At 44.8% G+C, this 17,454-nt stretch overlaps 1 protein-coding gene across 12 annotated transcripts in view; it reads right to left on the reverse strand.

The window, feature by feature from the left end:
• Positions 1 to 12,400: 12,400 nt before the first annotated feature.
• ARHGAP24 (Rho GTPase activating protein 24) overlaps positions 12,401 to 17,454 on the reverse strand; it is a 247,525-nt gene continuing 242,471 nt past the window's right edge. For all 12 annotated transcript variants that reach the window (XM_069012940.1, XM_069012938.1, XM_069012943.1 and 9 more), the window contains 2 exons: positions 15,375 to 16,446; positions 12,401 to 13,131 (listed from right to left, as the gene is read on the reverse strand). In XM_069012940.1, the coding sequence (XP_068869041.1) occupies positions 12,888 to 13,131; positions 15,375 to 16,446 (1,316 nt within the window). In that variant the 3' untranslated portion in view covers positions 12,401 to 12,887. The remainder of the gene's footprint in view (positions 13,132 to 15,374; positions 16,447 to 17,454) is intronic.

The following is a 17,454-nucleotide window of genomic DNA, read 5'->3' on the forward strand; positions in this document are numbered from 1 at the left end:
AATCACATCTTGCACATTTCACAAAACGTATAAAACTGAGTGGTTTTGCTTTTTTATTTTTGAGAACTCTCAGACTTACTGAGACTCTGGTGCAGAGAAAGAATATTTGCAGAGCTAGCTATATGTGAAGTTCCACTGAGAAGTCACAGTTATTTCCCCTCTTTACTCATTAAGATTTTTTGCTTGTTAGATATGTAATACTTCAGTGCACTTAATTGTCTCTTGAAAGTCCTCCTCATTTGTGATTGAATTTATAATTTACATTAGTGTAACATGAGTTTACATCCACAAAACTGGCAGCAGACACTTGAATATTTATAGACTGCGGTAGCTCCAGATAAACTTAATATTCTGTATTTACACAGCACTGATCGAAAGGACCAACAAAACACTCCAAGGGTTTTCTTGTTTGTGTTGTATCAGTTTTCAGATGAACTGCCTCACTGATAATATAATTTATGTTATTGTGGCTGCTACAGATAACCTTAGCTTCTGAGTTAAGAATAGATGGTTACACGCAAGAAATGCTGTGGTTACTGGAATCAAACCGGAAAAAATAAAATGCCTTGTTATACACGTCTCAGGAAAACTCACTTATCTTTTCAGATACAGATGGAGTACTCTCTGTTTATATATCACTGTGTATTTATCTACTGCTCTCCTAAAAAGGTCCTTAAAGCTGGAAACCGTTGCCATCGTTCACGGTTATTCTGAAAGCACGATTCTCATGGAGATTGCAGACGATGAGACCAGCCTTTCCTTCCATACATCAGTTTAAAAAACTAGTAATTCACACATTTACAAGATTTATGTGCCAAGTAATGGCATTCAGTGTTAGGATCAAACACTTGAATTGCATGTGAGAAAGCATTTAAAGATAGATGTGGGTTCTGGTGTCGTGATTTATTTGGTTGTGCTTGTTGAGTTGGGTTTTTTAAGTGATTCTTGTCCTGATAATAAACTCACGTAATTTCAACAGAGTAGGTCAATCCTTCCTGAAATTTATAGACATATGAAAAGCTCAGGGTTTCAGGTTTTATCCAAACATGAATTTCCAGGATTTGGATCCCAGCTATCTGTATTTGCAAGGTTTACTCTGTCACTGCTATTCTTCTAGGGCTAGGAATTTTCTGCAATGTGGCGCAGATACTTGATCTGAGTTGTTAGTGGTCTGCAGAAAACCTTAGAAATTAACTGAGTTACTAGGTGAAAAGAAGACCAGAAGATTTCAGCAATGGCTATTAGGACCCTGTGAGGAAAGATATTTACAATTGCCCAAGAGAGCATTTTATAAGGGTAAAAAGGGTCACTGCCAAGAGTGCTGTTAAGTTTCACAGAAGACTTTCAAGAAGAAGACTTTTGGCTCCTTTTCTGGAGCCCAGAAAACTGGCAGGTGGACTGGAGCCCACCTTGAAGATGGAATTTGTCCTTGCCAGACACTTAGCATCAAGAAGAAGAAAGTTCTGCTGTGTGATCAAGCACAAAATACATTCCCAAGGTAGGAAGAAAGCTTCCCTGACATTCACTTCCTTGGTGTCTCTGCACAGTCTCTGGACAATGAGACACAGTTCATGGTTCAACTGATTCCTTTCCTCTCTGCATTTCTGGGCAATTTCTCAGCAATCACCTGGATTTTCTTTTCATGGATCAGTCCTGTAGGCACCTAGGACTGGAGCTATCTTCTAAGAAGCATTTAAAGGGTTTGTTTTATCAGACCACACTACTCAGCACACAGAAATTTCCCAATACTGTATCATCTCAGACACTCCAGCCTTAATACAAATTTGCATCTTTCTTTCACTTTATTGCCTTTCAATTGCCCTCCACATCCACAAAGAACAAAAAAAAGACAGGACGGAAAGTTTTGCATTTATCTCTAAATTCCTGGGCAGTCTCCCTCTGAATTAGTGAGCTCTTAGTTCTACACTTGATCTACAAGCCCTGTATCCTGTGATGCATTGGCACATCCTCCTTCCCCACACCAGCCAATTCAGTACTGAATAGTCTGCAAAAGCTAAGACATTCTGTCTGCACAGCACTGTCATAGCTGTGGCAGCGTGTCTGTACACACCCAGTGCAGGATAATCCACCTGAAAACTTTTGCAGTGCTAAGAATAGGGTTTTGTGGCTACACTGCTTCTAGCAGGAGGAGATCTCTCTTGCCTTCTGTGTCCCCATCTCACACATCCCATGCATTAATCAGAACTTAGGCAATATTCATTGTTAAGTGGTGCTTCAGTGTTAAGAGTTCAGCAAAAGTGCATTCAGCAAAGTTAAAAAAAAAAAAAAAAAAAAGGCACACCAAAATACAAAAAAAAAATCCCAACTGCAATATATCCACCTGTGGACCAGGAGGTTTAGGAGACTTATCCTAAATATTGTCAGTTTTCCCAATAGCTAATATTTTAATCAGCAGAAGAGTAAAATTCTTGATAATGTCTTAGCGATGTCTTGATAAAAACCAGCTAAATACAAAACCCCATAACAGATACCTCCATCCTAGGATGGCTGTACAGTAGTGAAGGTTTTCTTGAAACCCCTGTCCTGCCCCAGAGCACCCACACTCCATGAAGTGACTACACATGCTGTACAACTTATGTCAAGCCCCTATGCTGGTACCGTGCCTGCTGCCCCAACACATGGAACACCAAGGCAAACCAACCTTCCCCCAGACAAGCAGTGCCAAGAACCAGGAAGAAGGAAATAAACCCGACAGAGTAGATGCCCAGAGATTAATCACTGAACAACCAGTAAGTTGTCAAGATCATGGCCAGTTTTCTGGGCCTTGCCCAAGAAGGGAGATAGTTTCTGTTTGCCACCTTCTGTTGATTGCAGGCCACATTTGATCCCAAAATCAAGTCTTTATTAAGTATCTAAGGCCTTTACTTTAATTAGGCCCTGAATGATTTAGGGGAGACTATAGAGGCCAACAGCAGATTTGTATTTCTGCAGCATCACAGACTTTGAGTTAAACACCACCACCCTCAGTGTCAGCCATCACATGAAGGTGGTGCATTATTGCTGTCCTCAGGTGGGTCACTGATTCAACTCCAGCTTCTCAGGCCAAATCAAAGTCATTCTGCTGACGTGTTTTAATGTGTTCAGTACACACCTATTAGCTATCTATCCCGCTTCTGTAGCTATTCAATATCAAAATCAATCCAAAATATATACCTAACATTCACAACTGACAATTTCATAATTTTTTTATTCCTAGGTAGGAAATCAATGCTTGCAACAAGCCTATTGATTGTGTTCATCAGTGTGGACATTAGTCTCCTGCTAACCTGCGTTTTTAATTGCCTTTGCTGTGTTGCAGTGGATTTGGCTCCCCACAGCAACAACGAGGTTTATTGTTAAGTACTGCAAAGCATAACTAAAGCAGCAGAGAGCAGGACTTGCCTGAGGCGTGCTTCAGTGCATTGGAATTATAAATTTGCAAAGAATAGGGTTTATACAGGTCCACTGAGATTATAAGGTTTAAACAAAGAAACAGATACTTACAGCTGTAGCTGGGGGGTTTGTTTTATTTTTTCCTTCTTTCTTCCTGTTTGCCTTGACAGTAGAACTTGAACAGCAGTGAAGTAGAATACAAGTAATTTGTTTACATTTTCTTAAAAATTGTCCAGAAACTGTCAGGGAACAAAAACCTGTCACATCATTAATCCACAGCACCACATACCACATATCTCTAATGTGGGTATAATCAATATAGAAGAACCCAGAATCCACGCAGAAGAACAAAGTTCTTCTGAGCAACTACTTCTAAAAGATATATATTTAAAAATGGAGACGGATTTCCCCTCAGTTCCCTTGTTGTAATGACAACAATAATTTCTGACCTGTGGTAGCAGCTTCCAGGGGCTCATCTCTCAGTGCCCATGGCAAGCTACTGATGCAGCTACATAAACTCGTATCTTCCCAGCTTCCTTTACCTGTTGGGTATGAGGTGAGCAGGCAGATCACTCCCTTCTCCACCCACCACCTCCTTCAAAGGAGGCTCAAGCCCACTTGCCTCACCTTTTCTCCTGTGAGAGAGACAGAGAAGGAAAAGCACTGGGGCCTCAGAATTAGCAGGGCAGTACTTGTACGCTGCTGTGTGCCCAAGCCAGTGCAGCCTGCTTTGGCACATGGGCATATTGGCTGGACTGGGGACTGAGAACCTCAGCTGGGATGTGTGCCTGGTCCTGCAAACTACTGCAAATTTACCCAGCTCCCGCTGGCTCCAGTGCATCCAAAGCTGTCCATCTTTGCTTCAGTATATCCTCCTGCATAGATACTAGCAGGTCTCCACCTCTTTCCTTGTTAGACAAGGTTTTTAATAGCTTAGTGTGCTTTTGGGCCCTGGGAAAAACAGGCCTAGCTGGCAGCGCAGAAATACATTAATAGTTCATGAACTGTTCTCTTAATGGCCTCTGGAATTGCCTCCAGAGATGCTTCATTTCTGCCATGGTTCATACCCTGCTTACTTTCCATTTCAGCCTCCTTTGATGTAGGTCCCTCCAGTCAGACAGAAGAATATAAATTAAGTCAGTTGTGATACACTCGCTATTAATACCATTAAACTATACAAATATATCCATTAGCCACATGCACTGTTAGTATTAAGGCATGTCTGCTCGTGGGAACTACTGTGGAATGAGGGAGGTGTGAATTTATAACTCTTTCCACACAGAACTTTTTCCCTGAGTAAGGTCTCGCTGTTACACAAGGCACACATCTGCAAGAGGAAATTAAGCAAAACCTCACCAGAGTGCTCAGTCTAGGTTAAAAGTGGGAACAGCACTACATTTCTCATCCTGCTCAGCCAAACTCCAGGTTCTGTCATTCATCCTGATACAAAGAATGCACAATTAAAAATACCACTTACTGGAATAGCTCAGCAATGCTGAAGGTTTGGAGAACGTTTTTTGTTACAGTTTAGGAAACTGATTTGCAAGTAGTGCTACATGCAACAGTCACTACTATTTTGACTGAACTGTAGACTGTATTTCAGCAAATGTTAAGGTCGAAAAATCAAGATTGCACCTTGCCACATGAACAACAGAGAAAATACTGGTGCTCAAAACTACCTATTTTGGTCCCAAGCCAAGTCACCTCCTAAATACCACACACTTAAAAAATTACAGCCATGCTCATAATAGTATTTTAAACACAAAGTCCTGCTGAACATTAATCACTTTAAACCTCTTTCACATGAAGAGAGTAATGCACAGAGGTAGAAGGGATTTTCCGTTCTTGCATTTAGAAGATTCAGAAGTGGAATTGTCTTGCATATAAAGCTCATTATCCTGGATCCCTCTGGGAAAAAGCGAGGAATACATTTGCATCACGATCATGTTTCTGGCCTCAAAAAAATTTTTGCACTCTCCATTATTACTGGCATACTAAAGAAACCTGTTTTACTGCTGACAAGCCTTTTCCCAATAAAACTAGATCACCAAGGCTAATTGTAATTACACACATTATGACAGCTTCTAAAAGCCTGGCAGGGAAAGCTCTCAGCATCTCCCACTGCTTCCTAAACCTCTGCAGAGCTACGGCAATTTACATCAGCACGGCATCTGCCGCATGGAATTTCACTTCCCGAGCAGCACTGCTCCAGAGATGCTGGATGACAGTCCAGGGCCATTAGCTGTTCCCAGAGCGAGGGCCAGCAACCCACGGGAACTGGCTGCCCTTCTGGGCTCCCTCCTTCCCGGCAGCTCCAGCAGCAAGGGCCTTGCTGGGTGTTTCCCCACAGGAACTCTCACTGCTGGCACATGGGACCGACAAAAGCAAGGCGGGTGGCTGTGAAACAGCTGACCCAGCTCCTGGTGTCAGCCCACAAAGCAATTTACAGCCAAAAAAGCTCTGAAAGAATAACACAACATTAACTACAGTAACCCATTTGTAGAGACAAGCTTTCAGAAAGAAGGCTCTTAACTGAGGGCAAATTACTACCACCTACACATGGCAATTTCAGGTATATTAACTTCCTTGTTTTCCTCATCTCTCCCATCTGTTTCCTCTATTTTTGCATGCCCACATCACAAGTACGTCTAATTTCTATTTGCCCATCTCCCCTTTCCATCTCCTCTACTTCCTTGCAGATTTGCCAGGGGCACAGAGTCTGCAGACACTCTCCTCTTCAATGGACAGACTCCAGAGGGAATCCAGAGTAAGAAAAGAAATTAATTAGGAGTTTCATCCAGGAAGTGTTCAAATGTAGAGCAGCTGGAGGCAACTCACTGTTTTGACTGGGCTGTCAAAATGTGCAAATCACTGTACCTGCTTATTCATTCTCTCCTTACCCTGCCTCTGTTCCATCCCTGTAGGGATGCTACACAAGAAATACTTGATAAATTTTTTTTAGAAAATTGTATCTTTCTCTTTTTTTGGACCAATTTTGGAAAATTTCTGGACCAGCACTTTAACTACTAGATCAAGTACTGCTTACAGATCTTAAGAGCAGTAATATCAGCAAGCTCCTTTCCTCTTTGTTCTTAGGAAAACCTAACACACCAGTGTTGCATATTATTTACCGTGGCATTTTATTTATTAATCTTTGTATTTGGGAAACTGATGCTGAGTTGCTGAGTTTGAGATGCTCAAATAACATGTGGAACAGATGTGTAGCAACTTTATTTATTCTGCACCACCAGAACACACTCCAAAAATGTGTAGCAGGACTCTCATAAACAGAAAGGGAGACAAAAGCTTCTCAAAGCAGAACACCAGAATCCAACACTCAGAGTTACGGGGTGTGTCTGCCACTTTTCCAGTCTGTGGTGCAAAGACATGTAAAGGTAAGAGCACCCGTCCCAGTGCTCCGACAATGTGGTCAGAGATGGGATTAACAGTGGCAAGTGTGCGTCCCTCTCTTATTCTCTGTCCCTCAAGCCTAGCCGGCTCGTGTTTGCTGTCCTGAAATCATGCTTTAGGATGTAATGTGAACCCTGAGATTGGACCAGGTGGCCACCAGCTCAAGATATTTTTTTCCCACCGTCTGTGCTGATTAATTGTAAAAGCCTTGTCTCTGGTGAGCTGCCCGTGACGCCGAAGGACAATGTGCTAGAAAAGCTGAGCTGCTCTGCCATTCTCAGCTTGGAGCTGTCCAGTGAACTCATACAATAGATTATTAACTTGGGGAGCTCACAGACCCGTGAGGAAGAGCTGAAAGCAAATTTATTAACCTTATTTTAATTGATACTTGAAACTCAGTGTTCTTTTTGCAGTAGGTAACACTGTTAGCTTGGCCTGTGATGACCTCACTTGTTTCATTACACAAACTGGTGATAAAACCAGTTGTCTCTATTAGATTCAACACCTTAGCAGTTAAGAATCCTAAAAACTGCCTTTATGAGATACATTGATCTACAAATGCACTGTGTGAAATCCTTACAGTTTTTTTCAGAGCCTTTGGGCTCAGTCTGCATTAAGCTTAATCTTGTGAATAAATCTTGCCCCTTTCCACTGCACTGAATGAGACAGAGCATGATTTTATTCTTTGCCCACTTGGCTCCATCAGCACGCCCTCCCCAGGAGGTCACTTCACACACAGGCTGGACATGCTAAAAGGAACAGAGCAGCACACGAGTCATGGGCCACGTAGGAATAGTAGCTATCAAGTGTTAGATTCTGAACATAAGAAACAACATGGATGTTGTGCTTTTGAAGAACTAGGACATAAGAGGAGCATGAAGATGACCATATAAAGAACATAAATAAACTTTATCACCACATCCTAAATGCTGCTGCAATCTCACAGGAGGAGTGGGGTACGTTGGATGGATCATGATGGGAATGGACATCTGTTGTTGTTGGGGTTCCTCCCCCCTGCCATGTGGTCCTGGGAGAGGGGTCCTGGGGGGGAGACACAGGGTTTCCCTGACCCCTGGTCAGCCTCGTTCCCCATTGGTTGTTTTGTGTTCCCCTGCCTGGCAAGGACCCTCGGGTCCTGTGACGGCAGCAGTTCCTTGGCAGATCCCGGCCATGCGGCTGGGGAAATAAACATCTCTGAAACATCTATCAAGAATCTGTCCATATTTCTTTTCCATGGGCCTCGCTGTCTTATACATGTTGCAAGAATCCCCACTGCAACAAATGGTGCAGATGCTGGGGAAGGACATCGATCCCTGGAGACAGCGACTGTGATTTGTGAGTAAACTCTTTGGATTTCTCTTCCTGCTTTTGTTTGGCTGTTCTCTCTGGACTATGGAGGAATCGAGGGAAGTGTGGCTGTCTAAGCTGCAGAAAGAAACATATCTAGAAGTTAAAGAAATCCTGGCCCAGCAAAACAGGAAACTTGCTCTGGGATATCTAGAACACTTTTTGACTGGCTTTTCAAAACTTTCTTTTATATTTCTTAAGACTTACTTTTTCATATTGAACCTCCTGGAATTGGTAACTGGAATTTTTGGTCCAAGATCTTGGGTGAGCTAATAGCTCAATCAAAACATGCACTAGTGACAGAACTCCTCCGTGCATCTCCTGTAATCAGTGAAGCTCTTCAGGAGCACGTGCATGGTCCCATTCCCTCTGTGGCAGAAGGCGACTGTCATCGCATGGCTGAGACCGCGTGGTGGCCATCCCAGGGGCGCGTGACTGCAGCCACAGGGTCTCCTCTACCCATGCCGGCGGAGGTGCCTGCGCTGGATGCACCCGGCCCCCTCGGGAGCCCGCGCCTTATTGCAGACCCCATCCCTGTCTCGGGGTCCCCGGCCACGCGACCGCGAGTGAGGGAGCGATGCCACAGGCGCCGCGGGTGCCGTGGGCCACGTGCAGCAGAGAGGCGGCCCCCACGAGCGGCCAGGAACCGGGGGTCGGCGTGGCAGGCCGCTCTGAGCACACGGCTCGGAGAGCCCTGTGGAGGGAGAAGCGGTGGTTTCCACAGCGACACGAGAAGCCGCGAAGCGCTGAGCCGAAACGGGGCCGCTCTCAAAGCAGCGTGGAGTTGGCGGAGCGGAAGCGCTCGGAGGGCGCGGGGCCGGTGGCGATGGCAACGCGGGCAGACGCGCCAGAGCAGCGCCGCTCGGAGGGCACGGAGCAGCCGCAATGTGGGGGCCCAGCCGAAACGTTGGAGTCGGTGAGGCAGCAGCCAAGCAGGACAAGCAACCATGACAAACACGCAAGCACGTGATAGGAGAAGTTGTGGCAACGAAAATCACAGGAACTGTGAAATGGTACAATGTCAAAAACAGCTATGGATTTATAACACGAGATGATACAGGGGAAGAGGTATTCATTTACAGAACCGCCATTAAAAGGAATAACCCTGAAAAATACCTCCAAAGTGTAGGAGATGGAGAAGTTGTACAATTTGATATTGTCCAAGGAAGAAAAGGCCCACAGGCGGCCCATATGACAGGGCCTGGGGTTATTCCAGTCAAAGGCAGCCGTTATGCACAAAATTATAAACAATATCCATCCCAGCAGCTTCCCTACCCACAGCCTACTACCCTGTACCCAATATGAATCCTTTCCTAAGTTGACCCCATCCCCAGTTTATTCCTAATCCGTTTTTCACCCCATGGCTTCCCTATACAATTCCCTTTCCCTACAACTCCTCTCCGATGCTGATGGGGGGATGAAAAAGGGGAGGGAAGAAATTAACTATTTTTGTTTAGAGTTCCAACAGGTACAAATGGAAGAAACCCTCTCCTGCCTCAGTTTCCCCATGAAGCATGCGTCCTGTCTCCCTTCTGCCAACCTTAAGATGTTCCAGAGGAAAAAAAAATCCATTTGGACATTTAGAGACTCAGGAGGGTGGCTTGTTTTCTTTTGAAACTGTTCTTGTTATCTTATGTCTATCCAGTTGTTTTCAATGTTAAGTTTTAAATCTCTTTTAGTTAAAAATAAAAGGGTGAAGTGTTGGGGTTCTTCCCCCCTGGCGTGGGGTCCAGGGGGAGAGGGGCCCCGGGGTAGAGGCAGGACCTAGGGGGTTTCCCTACTCCCTGGTCAGCCTTGTTCCCCATTGGTTGTTTTGTGTTCCCCTGCGCAGGCAAGGACCCCTCGGGTCCCATGATTGCAGCAGTTCCTGGGCAGAGCCCGGCCACGCGGCTGGAGAAATAAACATCTCTGAAACATCTACCAAGAATCGGTCCCTATTTCTTTTCCACAGGCCCTGCTGTCTTACACGTGTTGCAAGAATGTCGTTTTCTAAGTTTGTCAATTTTCTAAGTTTGCTGTGTCTGCTCAAGTACCCCCTCTGTCTAAATGATTTCTGCAGAGTCAGTGAGGTAAAGTCTTGTTCTAGACTGCAAAGCAAGGACTCTGGGTGTCAGTGCTTAAGCCATATAACTGGAATTTGAACATTCTTTGAGGACCTGACTGAAATGCCTTTTGAAACATGAAGGCAAGCTTTAAATCTAGGCAAAGTCAAGTTTCAAACAGACAAATCCTGCCTAACAAAAGGTTTGAAAGAAGCATTCACTACTGTGTACATCTAGTGTAAAAAAGGAATTCCAGTTAAGAAAATACTTACCTCAGAGACTCTGATGTCACATCAGCAGATGTCAGATACTGCTTAAATTGTGAAGCCTACTGCATCAGTTACCAGGGTCTCTCATTCCATTTAAAAAATCAGAATTAACATAGTAATCTGTTTCCTTCTCTCACCATTGTGGGTACGTGTTGTGATCACTGTTAACTGATGTAAAACATGCACCTCATACCTTGATCTCTCCCTGTCTGAGAACTCTGAACATCACCAGGCACAACCGATGCATCCATGAGCACCACATGTAGTGCTCTGTATTTCTCTAAAATTTAAAACCTCATGTTTGCTTCCCAGTATAATTCTCACATCCAATCAATACTTGTTTCATATCCATACTGAAACCAAGAAGATTCTTTGAAGCTGCCTTCATCATTCTCTCTCAACTGGAATGAAAAAATAACTGCAATATATTTAAGAGACACTAGAGGGAAGCCAAGATGTCTCAACAACCCTCTCCAATCATACTGCTCACACTCCTAAACCCACAGTTAAAACCAAACAGCCTTAACACGGCGTAGAAAACACTGGTTATACTTACTGTATTTAAAGATGCCAAACAAATTATTAATTTTCAGGATGGCTCTGGTGTTTCTTTTCCACTGGCACTCTGTATGCTGTGACGCTCCAGGCTGTTCCCTTGAGGTGCTCCCTTGGTGATGCCAAGAGCCTGGCACTTTCACAGTTGTAACACTTGACAGTAATCCCTTGAAGCATTCAGACAGTGTGATAACTTGCTAATATACACATTAAATACAAGTGGTGAATATGTTGGTGTATTTTTTTCCTTATTTACTGTTTGTTGCTAATTGCCCCAGTAACTTCTACTGTGGACATTTTTTTTTTTGTTATTTTTTCCATACCCATCACACTGATAGGGCTACCAGAATCTCCAGTTAAACCTCTCTGTGTGTGCCTTCACCAGCACTACAAAAAGGACTCACTTTCACTCAGAGTACAGAGGTGATTCAGATGCAAATATGGTCTGAACAACTGGTTTATATCCATGCTCTGAACTGCAATGATCAGGCACAGGGTTTCTTCAGGTGTCCTGGGTTGCAGTGTATTCCATTACCATCCTCATGAGCTGTTGAAATCAGGTGGGGCAGTGTTTCCTTGCCTCCTCCCCCCAGACTATCTTTCTGTTAATGGCCCATCATTGTCCTGCTGCATGACTCAGAGATAACTCCCTCCAGACTATCTTCTGTTAACGAGCCTAATCAACACTTGGCCTCATGACTCATTACCCCATTGTGAGATGCTCCAACCAGAGGGAGGAACCAAGCATCCCATCGTGGATATAATCTGGGAGCCTGAGCATCAAAGGGACTGGCTCCACTGGATTTCCAGAGGACAGGAGCTACACAGCCACCGCTGGACTTTCTGAGGAAGAGCAGACCCCTTCTACTACAGGATCACCACTTCAGAGGATTGCAGCCACCATTCCACCAGACTGCTACCACTACCCTGCCTAATAGGGACTCAGGTTGTATCTTGACTCTGTCAGTGTTTTCTTTTACTTTCTGTTCCTTTTCTTTAATTTCCATTAAATTGTTATTCTGACTTGGTGCCTCTCACTGGTTTGTTTTCAAACTAGTACATCAGGGTACACCAAAAAGCTCTGGTCATGTGATTAACTTCTCCTTAAGTCCCCCTTTCTCCTCTCCCAACTTCTTACTTGGCCACCCAGGTTTGTTCCCAAACAAGCAGCTGTTTTTACCCCATTGCCACTGTCCCCAGTCTGGCTGACTTAATATCCTTCATATCCATGTTATTTTACAATAGGGCTGCCCCAGAACTTTCTCCCTTGGCCATCAGTTCTGTGAAACCAGTACTGCTTTATTTTGCCCACGGCATACTTCAGTTTCTCATCCTGCTGTCTGTTTGGAAGCGACGCAAATCAAGGCTAGCCATCCACACATCTACCTTAACATATCTGTTTATCTTCACTCCCCAGTAAAAGGGGTAACAAAACAAAAACAAAAAAAACCCATTTGATATACAAAATAAGCTGATGGTAACACAATGCCAAAAATAGCTTATTATGTTAAGTGCAAGGGAGAAAAGCCTTTATATAAAGCTTGATTGCAACAACATTTCAATTTACCAGTTTAAATACAAGACTTGCATTAAAATATTTCTTCAGATACATCTCTTGCTCTAAGGTGGTTTTTAAATTTATATACACATATCCAGTTGTAACACTTGACAGTAGTCTCATGAAGCATTCAAAGAGTATAACTTGGTAAGTACACACTGTAGATATGAGTGCTTAATGTATGTATGATTTCTTCCTTCAAGGGTTTGTAACATTTTGTTGAGTACTAGCCTCAGACAGGTGACCAGCCACCTGATACAGTATAATACCCCCAAGCCCTTCCTCAAGTCCCACAGTCTATGCTTCCAAATCTCACTGGATCCAGATGGTGTTGCCTCTTTCTGGTCTGCGAGACTCCACTGTCAATTCTCCGAAAGTAGAGAAAAACTGCTCCATTTCCTTCTGCAGCATATCATTCCTCTTCTCGGCATCCTCCTTCGCCCGCTCTGCGTTACGCATTTTGATTTCCACCATTGTGAACTTCTTCCGCTCTTGATCCAGCTCTTCATGCAGGGCCATCATTTCTGTCTCCAGGGTGAGATTTCTCTGCTCCAAGCTGCATGAAGGAAATAAAAGCAGACAACTCCTGAGCAGAACTCCTCACTTACTTAAGCAGAAATGCACACCATCAACAAATTCATACATGTCTTTTCATTTATAAAGCTTAGACTGAAATTCTGATGGGCATATCTACAAACAATGGCTTCATCAAAGAAATGTTCTCACAGGGCAAGCAGTTTGGTAGCTTATTAAAAAAATGCCTTTGTCTCTTTGGTAGCTGATTTAGAAAATGCCTCTGAACAGCAAAAGGCACAGAAGCAAACAGCTCCATCTAATTCTCAAGGAGCAGGCTAACTACTCCTTTTACTTCTGGAAGTGTTGACACCCGGCTGCTGCTAGTTGCAGTAGTGCCACTCACAAAGTCAGAACAGTGCCCTGAATGCCTTTGTTTCACTGCTAGTCTCCTTTCTTCAGCTGATCTGCCTGCTGCATCTACTTGCTGGTATGGACCCGCATGTATCTCTAAATATGTGTATCATGAAGTTTAATAAAGCAAGTACAAGGTCCTACACCTGTGTCATGGCAATCCCAGGCACACCTACAGGCTGGGCAGGAAAGAGATTGAGAGCAGCCATGCTGAGAAGGACTTGGGAGTGATGGGTGATGAACAACCTAACATGAGCTGGCAATGTGTGCTCACAGCCCAGAAAGTCAACTGTGTCCTGGGCTGCATCCAAAGCAGCGTGGCCAGCAGGGTGAGAGATGGGATTCTGCCCCTTGGCTCTGCTCTAGCGAGACCCCACCTGGAATACTGTGTCCAGCTCTGGTGCCCCCAGCATAAGAAGGACATGGAACTGTTGAACCAAGTCCAGAAGAGGACCATGAAGTTTTAAGAGGACTAGCCCCTACAAAGACAGGCTGAGAAAGACTGGGCTGCTCAGCCTGGAGAAGAGGACACTGTGTGGAGATCTCCTTGCAGCCTTCCAGTATCTGAAGGGGGCCTACAGGGGAGCCAGAGAGAGACTCTTCGTCAGGAGCTGTAGTGATAGGACGAGGGGGAGTGGCTTCAGACTGAAAGAGAGTAGGTTTAGATCAGATGTTTGGAAGAAATTCTTTACTTTGAGGGTGATGAGGCACTGGCACAGGTGGCCCAGAGAAGTTGTGGATGCCCCATCCCTGGCAGTGTTTAAAGCCAGGCTGGATAGGGCTCTGAGCAACCTGGTGTAGCGGGTGGTGTCCCTGTCCATGGCAGGGGGCTTGGAACTGGATGATCTTTAAGGTCTATTCCAAATCAAACCATTATAGACTCTGTGGTGTGAGTGGTACTGAACACACAGCCATCACATATACTAAACTCTCTATGAAGTGCTCTACTACACTGCACACTGTGCTGAAAACAGTGATGCAGGTGAAAGACTGCAACACTCCATGTGCTGCACTTTGACTGGCAGCTGCTGTTGCCAGCAGCTCTCACACGTTGTGATCTGTGACTTGCAGTGCCAGAGGTACCAGTGCACAGAGCTGCTGTGTAACAGAGGCGAGAACAGAAAGACTTGAACAGAGGTGAGAACAGAAAGTCCTGAACAGCTTGACTGAAGAACCTTTATTACAAAGAGAGTACAGCTCTGCACTGCTGAGTGCACTAATTAATGCTAAGCACTGACTCTGAGGTTATTCACTGATCATTACAACCACCCACCCTAGCAATCTTGCTCTGTACGAGCAGAGTTGGCACTATCTGTAGACAAAGACACATCCCTCCCTTGCCCTCTTTTAACAGTTCTGAGCTTTGAAGGAAAGGCTCAGCAGCAGAGCAAAGACAGCACCATGAGTAGAGTTAACTCCCAGATGCGGCACTTTCTCAAGCGCAATGAGGACTGGAAAGGAGTCCAGCAGTCTCCCCAGTCCCAAAAACTACAGGTGGAATATGCCACAAAATTGTTTTCATTGAAATGTGACACTCAGCTGCCTTTCTCTGGAGAACAGGCGTGAACTAACAGAAACACTGTGAGAGCCTACTGATTTTGTTAATTAGATTTTATACAGACACTCACAAGGTTCTGGCTTTACTTTTGACACCAACAGTCTGTCACAACCATGGCAAACAATTGCTCTGAAACAAACTCTTCTGGGTCACAGTATCACTGAAGCAATGTCAACACTGAAAGATGACAAACCCATTGGCAAGCACCGAGTGAGTGACACAGTAGTCACTGCAGCTAGTGCAAGCCACGAGAGGGAAAAGTTGGATTTACTCTGCAAAAGGCAGTCAGATGGCAAAGAGCCAAACTACCTTACCTTTTTATTCTTGTCTCATATTCTAGTTTTTGCTTGGCCATCTCTTGCTTCAAGCTGGACACCAGGCTGTGCAAAGCACTGTGGTTGTTGGTACTGTTGGGCACAAACGTTTCACTGTTATCGCTGCTGCTGGTGGCTCGGCTGCTATGGCCCCCCACACTCCTCCTGTCACTTTTGTTCTCATAGTCACCCGGGTTAGAGAGATCTTCATGTGGTGGCCCATCCAGCACAGAGTCTTCAAAGTTACCCGCATAAAAGTCCTGCTCAGGGCAGGTGGTGGTGGATGAGCGACAGGAGTTGGAGTGCTCTGGGAGGGATATTTCACACGAGGATGTGGACCAGGTGGCACTGTCCACACTCTGTTTGTCATCAGAGTTCACCATAGAGAACTGCTGGTGGACGTTGTCATAGGTGGAAAGCCTGTTATGCTGGCCTGACTCACCCACCGATGGCTCCTTCTGCTTGTTGTCCCTCAGAGTGACGTAGCCATTGGGCACCCAGCCCGGGCTCCGGCTGCCGAGGGTGTTGCTGTGCCCGTCTGTGCTGGACACGCCCATCCGCACCCCTCCGTTCTGCACGCTGTGTGTCCCCATCTTGGTCACCGGCCCTTTCAGGGATGACGTTCTCCTGGTTTGCAGGGAGCAGTTTGGTAAGGTCTGGCTCTTCTCCGGGCCCTCCACAGAGCTGCTGAAGGACCCGTTGGTGACTATGCCGCTACCTTTATTAAAAGCAGGATTTTTTTTCACCATGAGTGGCGGGCTCCTGGTGACATCTGGTTTCTGGATGCTGTTCCTGGGGCTATTTGTCTTGCTACCTGGCAGAGCAGTCGGAGACTCACAGTCCATGCTTCCCCTTTGGGGAGACTCAGGCGTGTCCCAAGAGCAGCGCCTCACTGCCGTCTCCTTGGTATTGTTGTTCTCTTTGTTCTGTAGCTGCCCTGCAGTGGTTTTCTTTGGAATTTCGTTGTTGTTGTTGCACACCTCAGGTCCCATCTGAGGGTCTATATCCTTGGGAAACAGCTCTTCGTGTTTGCTAATCAGCACTGACATGAGCTGCTGGACTACTACTGTACCTGAAAGGAGACGCGGCTGTGAATGGCCTGTTTTATTTAAGGCATAAATGTATTTTATCTATCAGATTCCACAAATACTTCGCAAACATTCAGCTTATACAAACATTGACACAATGCATCCATCTGTGTAACACCCAGAATGTTTAACAAGGCTGAAGTGCCTCCTGGCTACAGGGCCACATCAGCATTACCTCTTCCTTCCATCACACCAAGCTAGCAAGGCCTCACAGACCCCTAAAAACAACAGGAACATTTGCAAAGAAGCTGTTACCGTGACAGTAACTGCATCTCATGAAGACCACAGGAGGAGATAATGAGCAGAACATGGTAACATCATTCTAAATGATGTCTTTCCACTCAACGTGGCGAATGTTTTAAGACCAAGGTCTCATTCTGGCACAGCACTTGTGTTTGGCAGTTAAACAGCAAATGGGCACGCAAGGGATTTACACTGCTGGAACAGACATTTTAGTCTTCTGAAGCAAAACAGTGCAGTAATGAGAGAGAATTAATTTAATATGAATGCCTTTAACCACTCCATGGTGAGACTATATGCAGCCAGAGAACTATGGCACATTACAGCACACTGTGGAAGTAATGCAGGACCACAGCCTGCTGCTTCCTCTAACAGACAGCCACCTTTCCTCTTAAAGAACAGCCCCTCGGTGTGCACACCACTTGACTGCACTGCAATTTACACACTAGCATTTAGAATTGGGCTTGGCAAGATAAAGATGCGCAACTCTTTTGCTAAGCAGACCCTCATTAAGGGTTATTAAGAATATTTCAGGAACAAGGTCAAGGTAGTTACAATAACCACCTCATTTTTAAACTGCTACAAAGCGTTTGGAGGCATGCTGTGCTCTTCTAATCAATAAATTCCCGCTGTGAAAATCATTTAACATCAACTCCTTTGTAATACTCTGGATGTTATATCCCACTCTTTTAAAATACAAGTACCAAGAGTCAATTCAATGTGGGTACTCAACATCTTTTTTAGGTGTTCTC

The sequence above is a fragment of the Aphelocoma coerulescens genome, chromosome 4, assembly GCF_041296385.1.
Source record: "Aphelocoma coerulescens isolate FSJ_1873_10779 chromosome 4, UR_Acoe_1.0, whole genome shotgun sequence".
NCBI classification, from domain to species: Eukaryota; Metazoa; Chordata; class Aves; order Passeriformes; family Corvidae; genus Aphelocoma; species Aphelocoma coerulescens.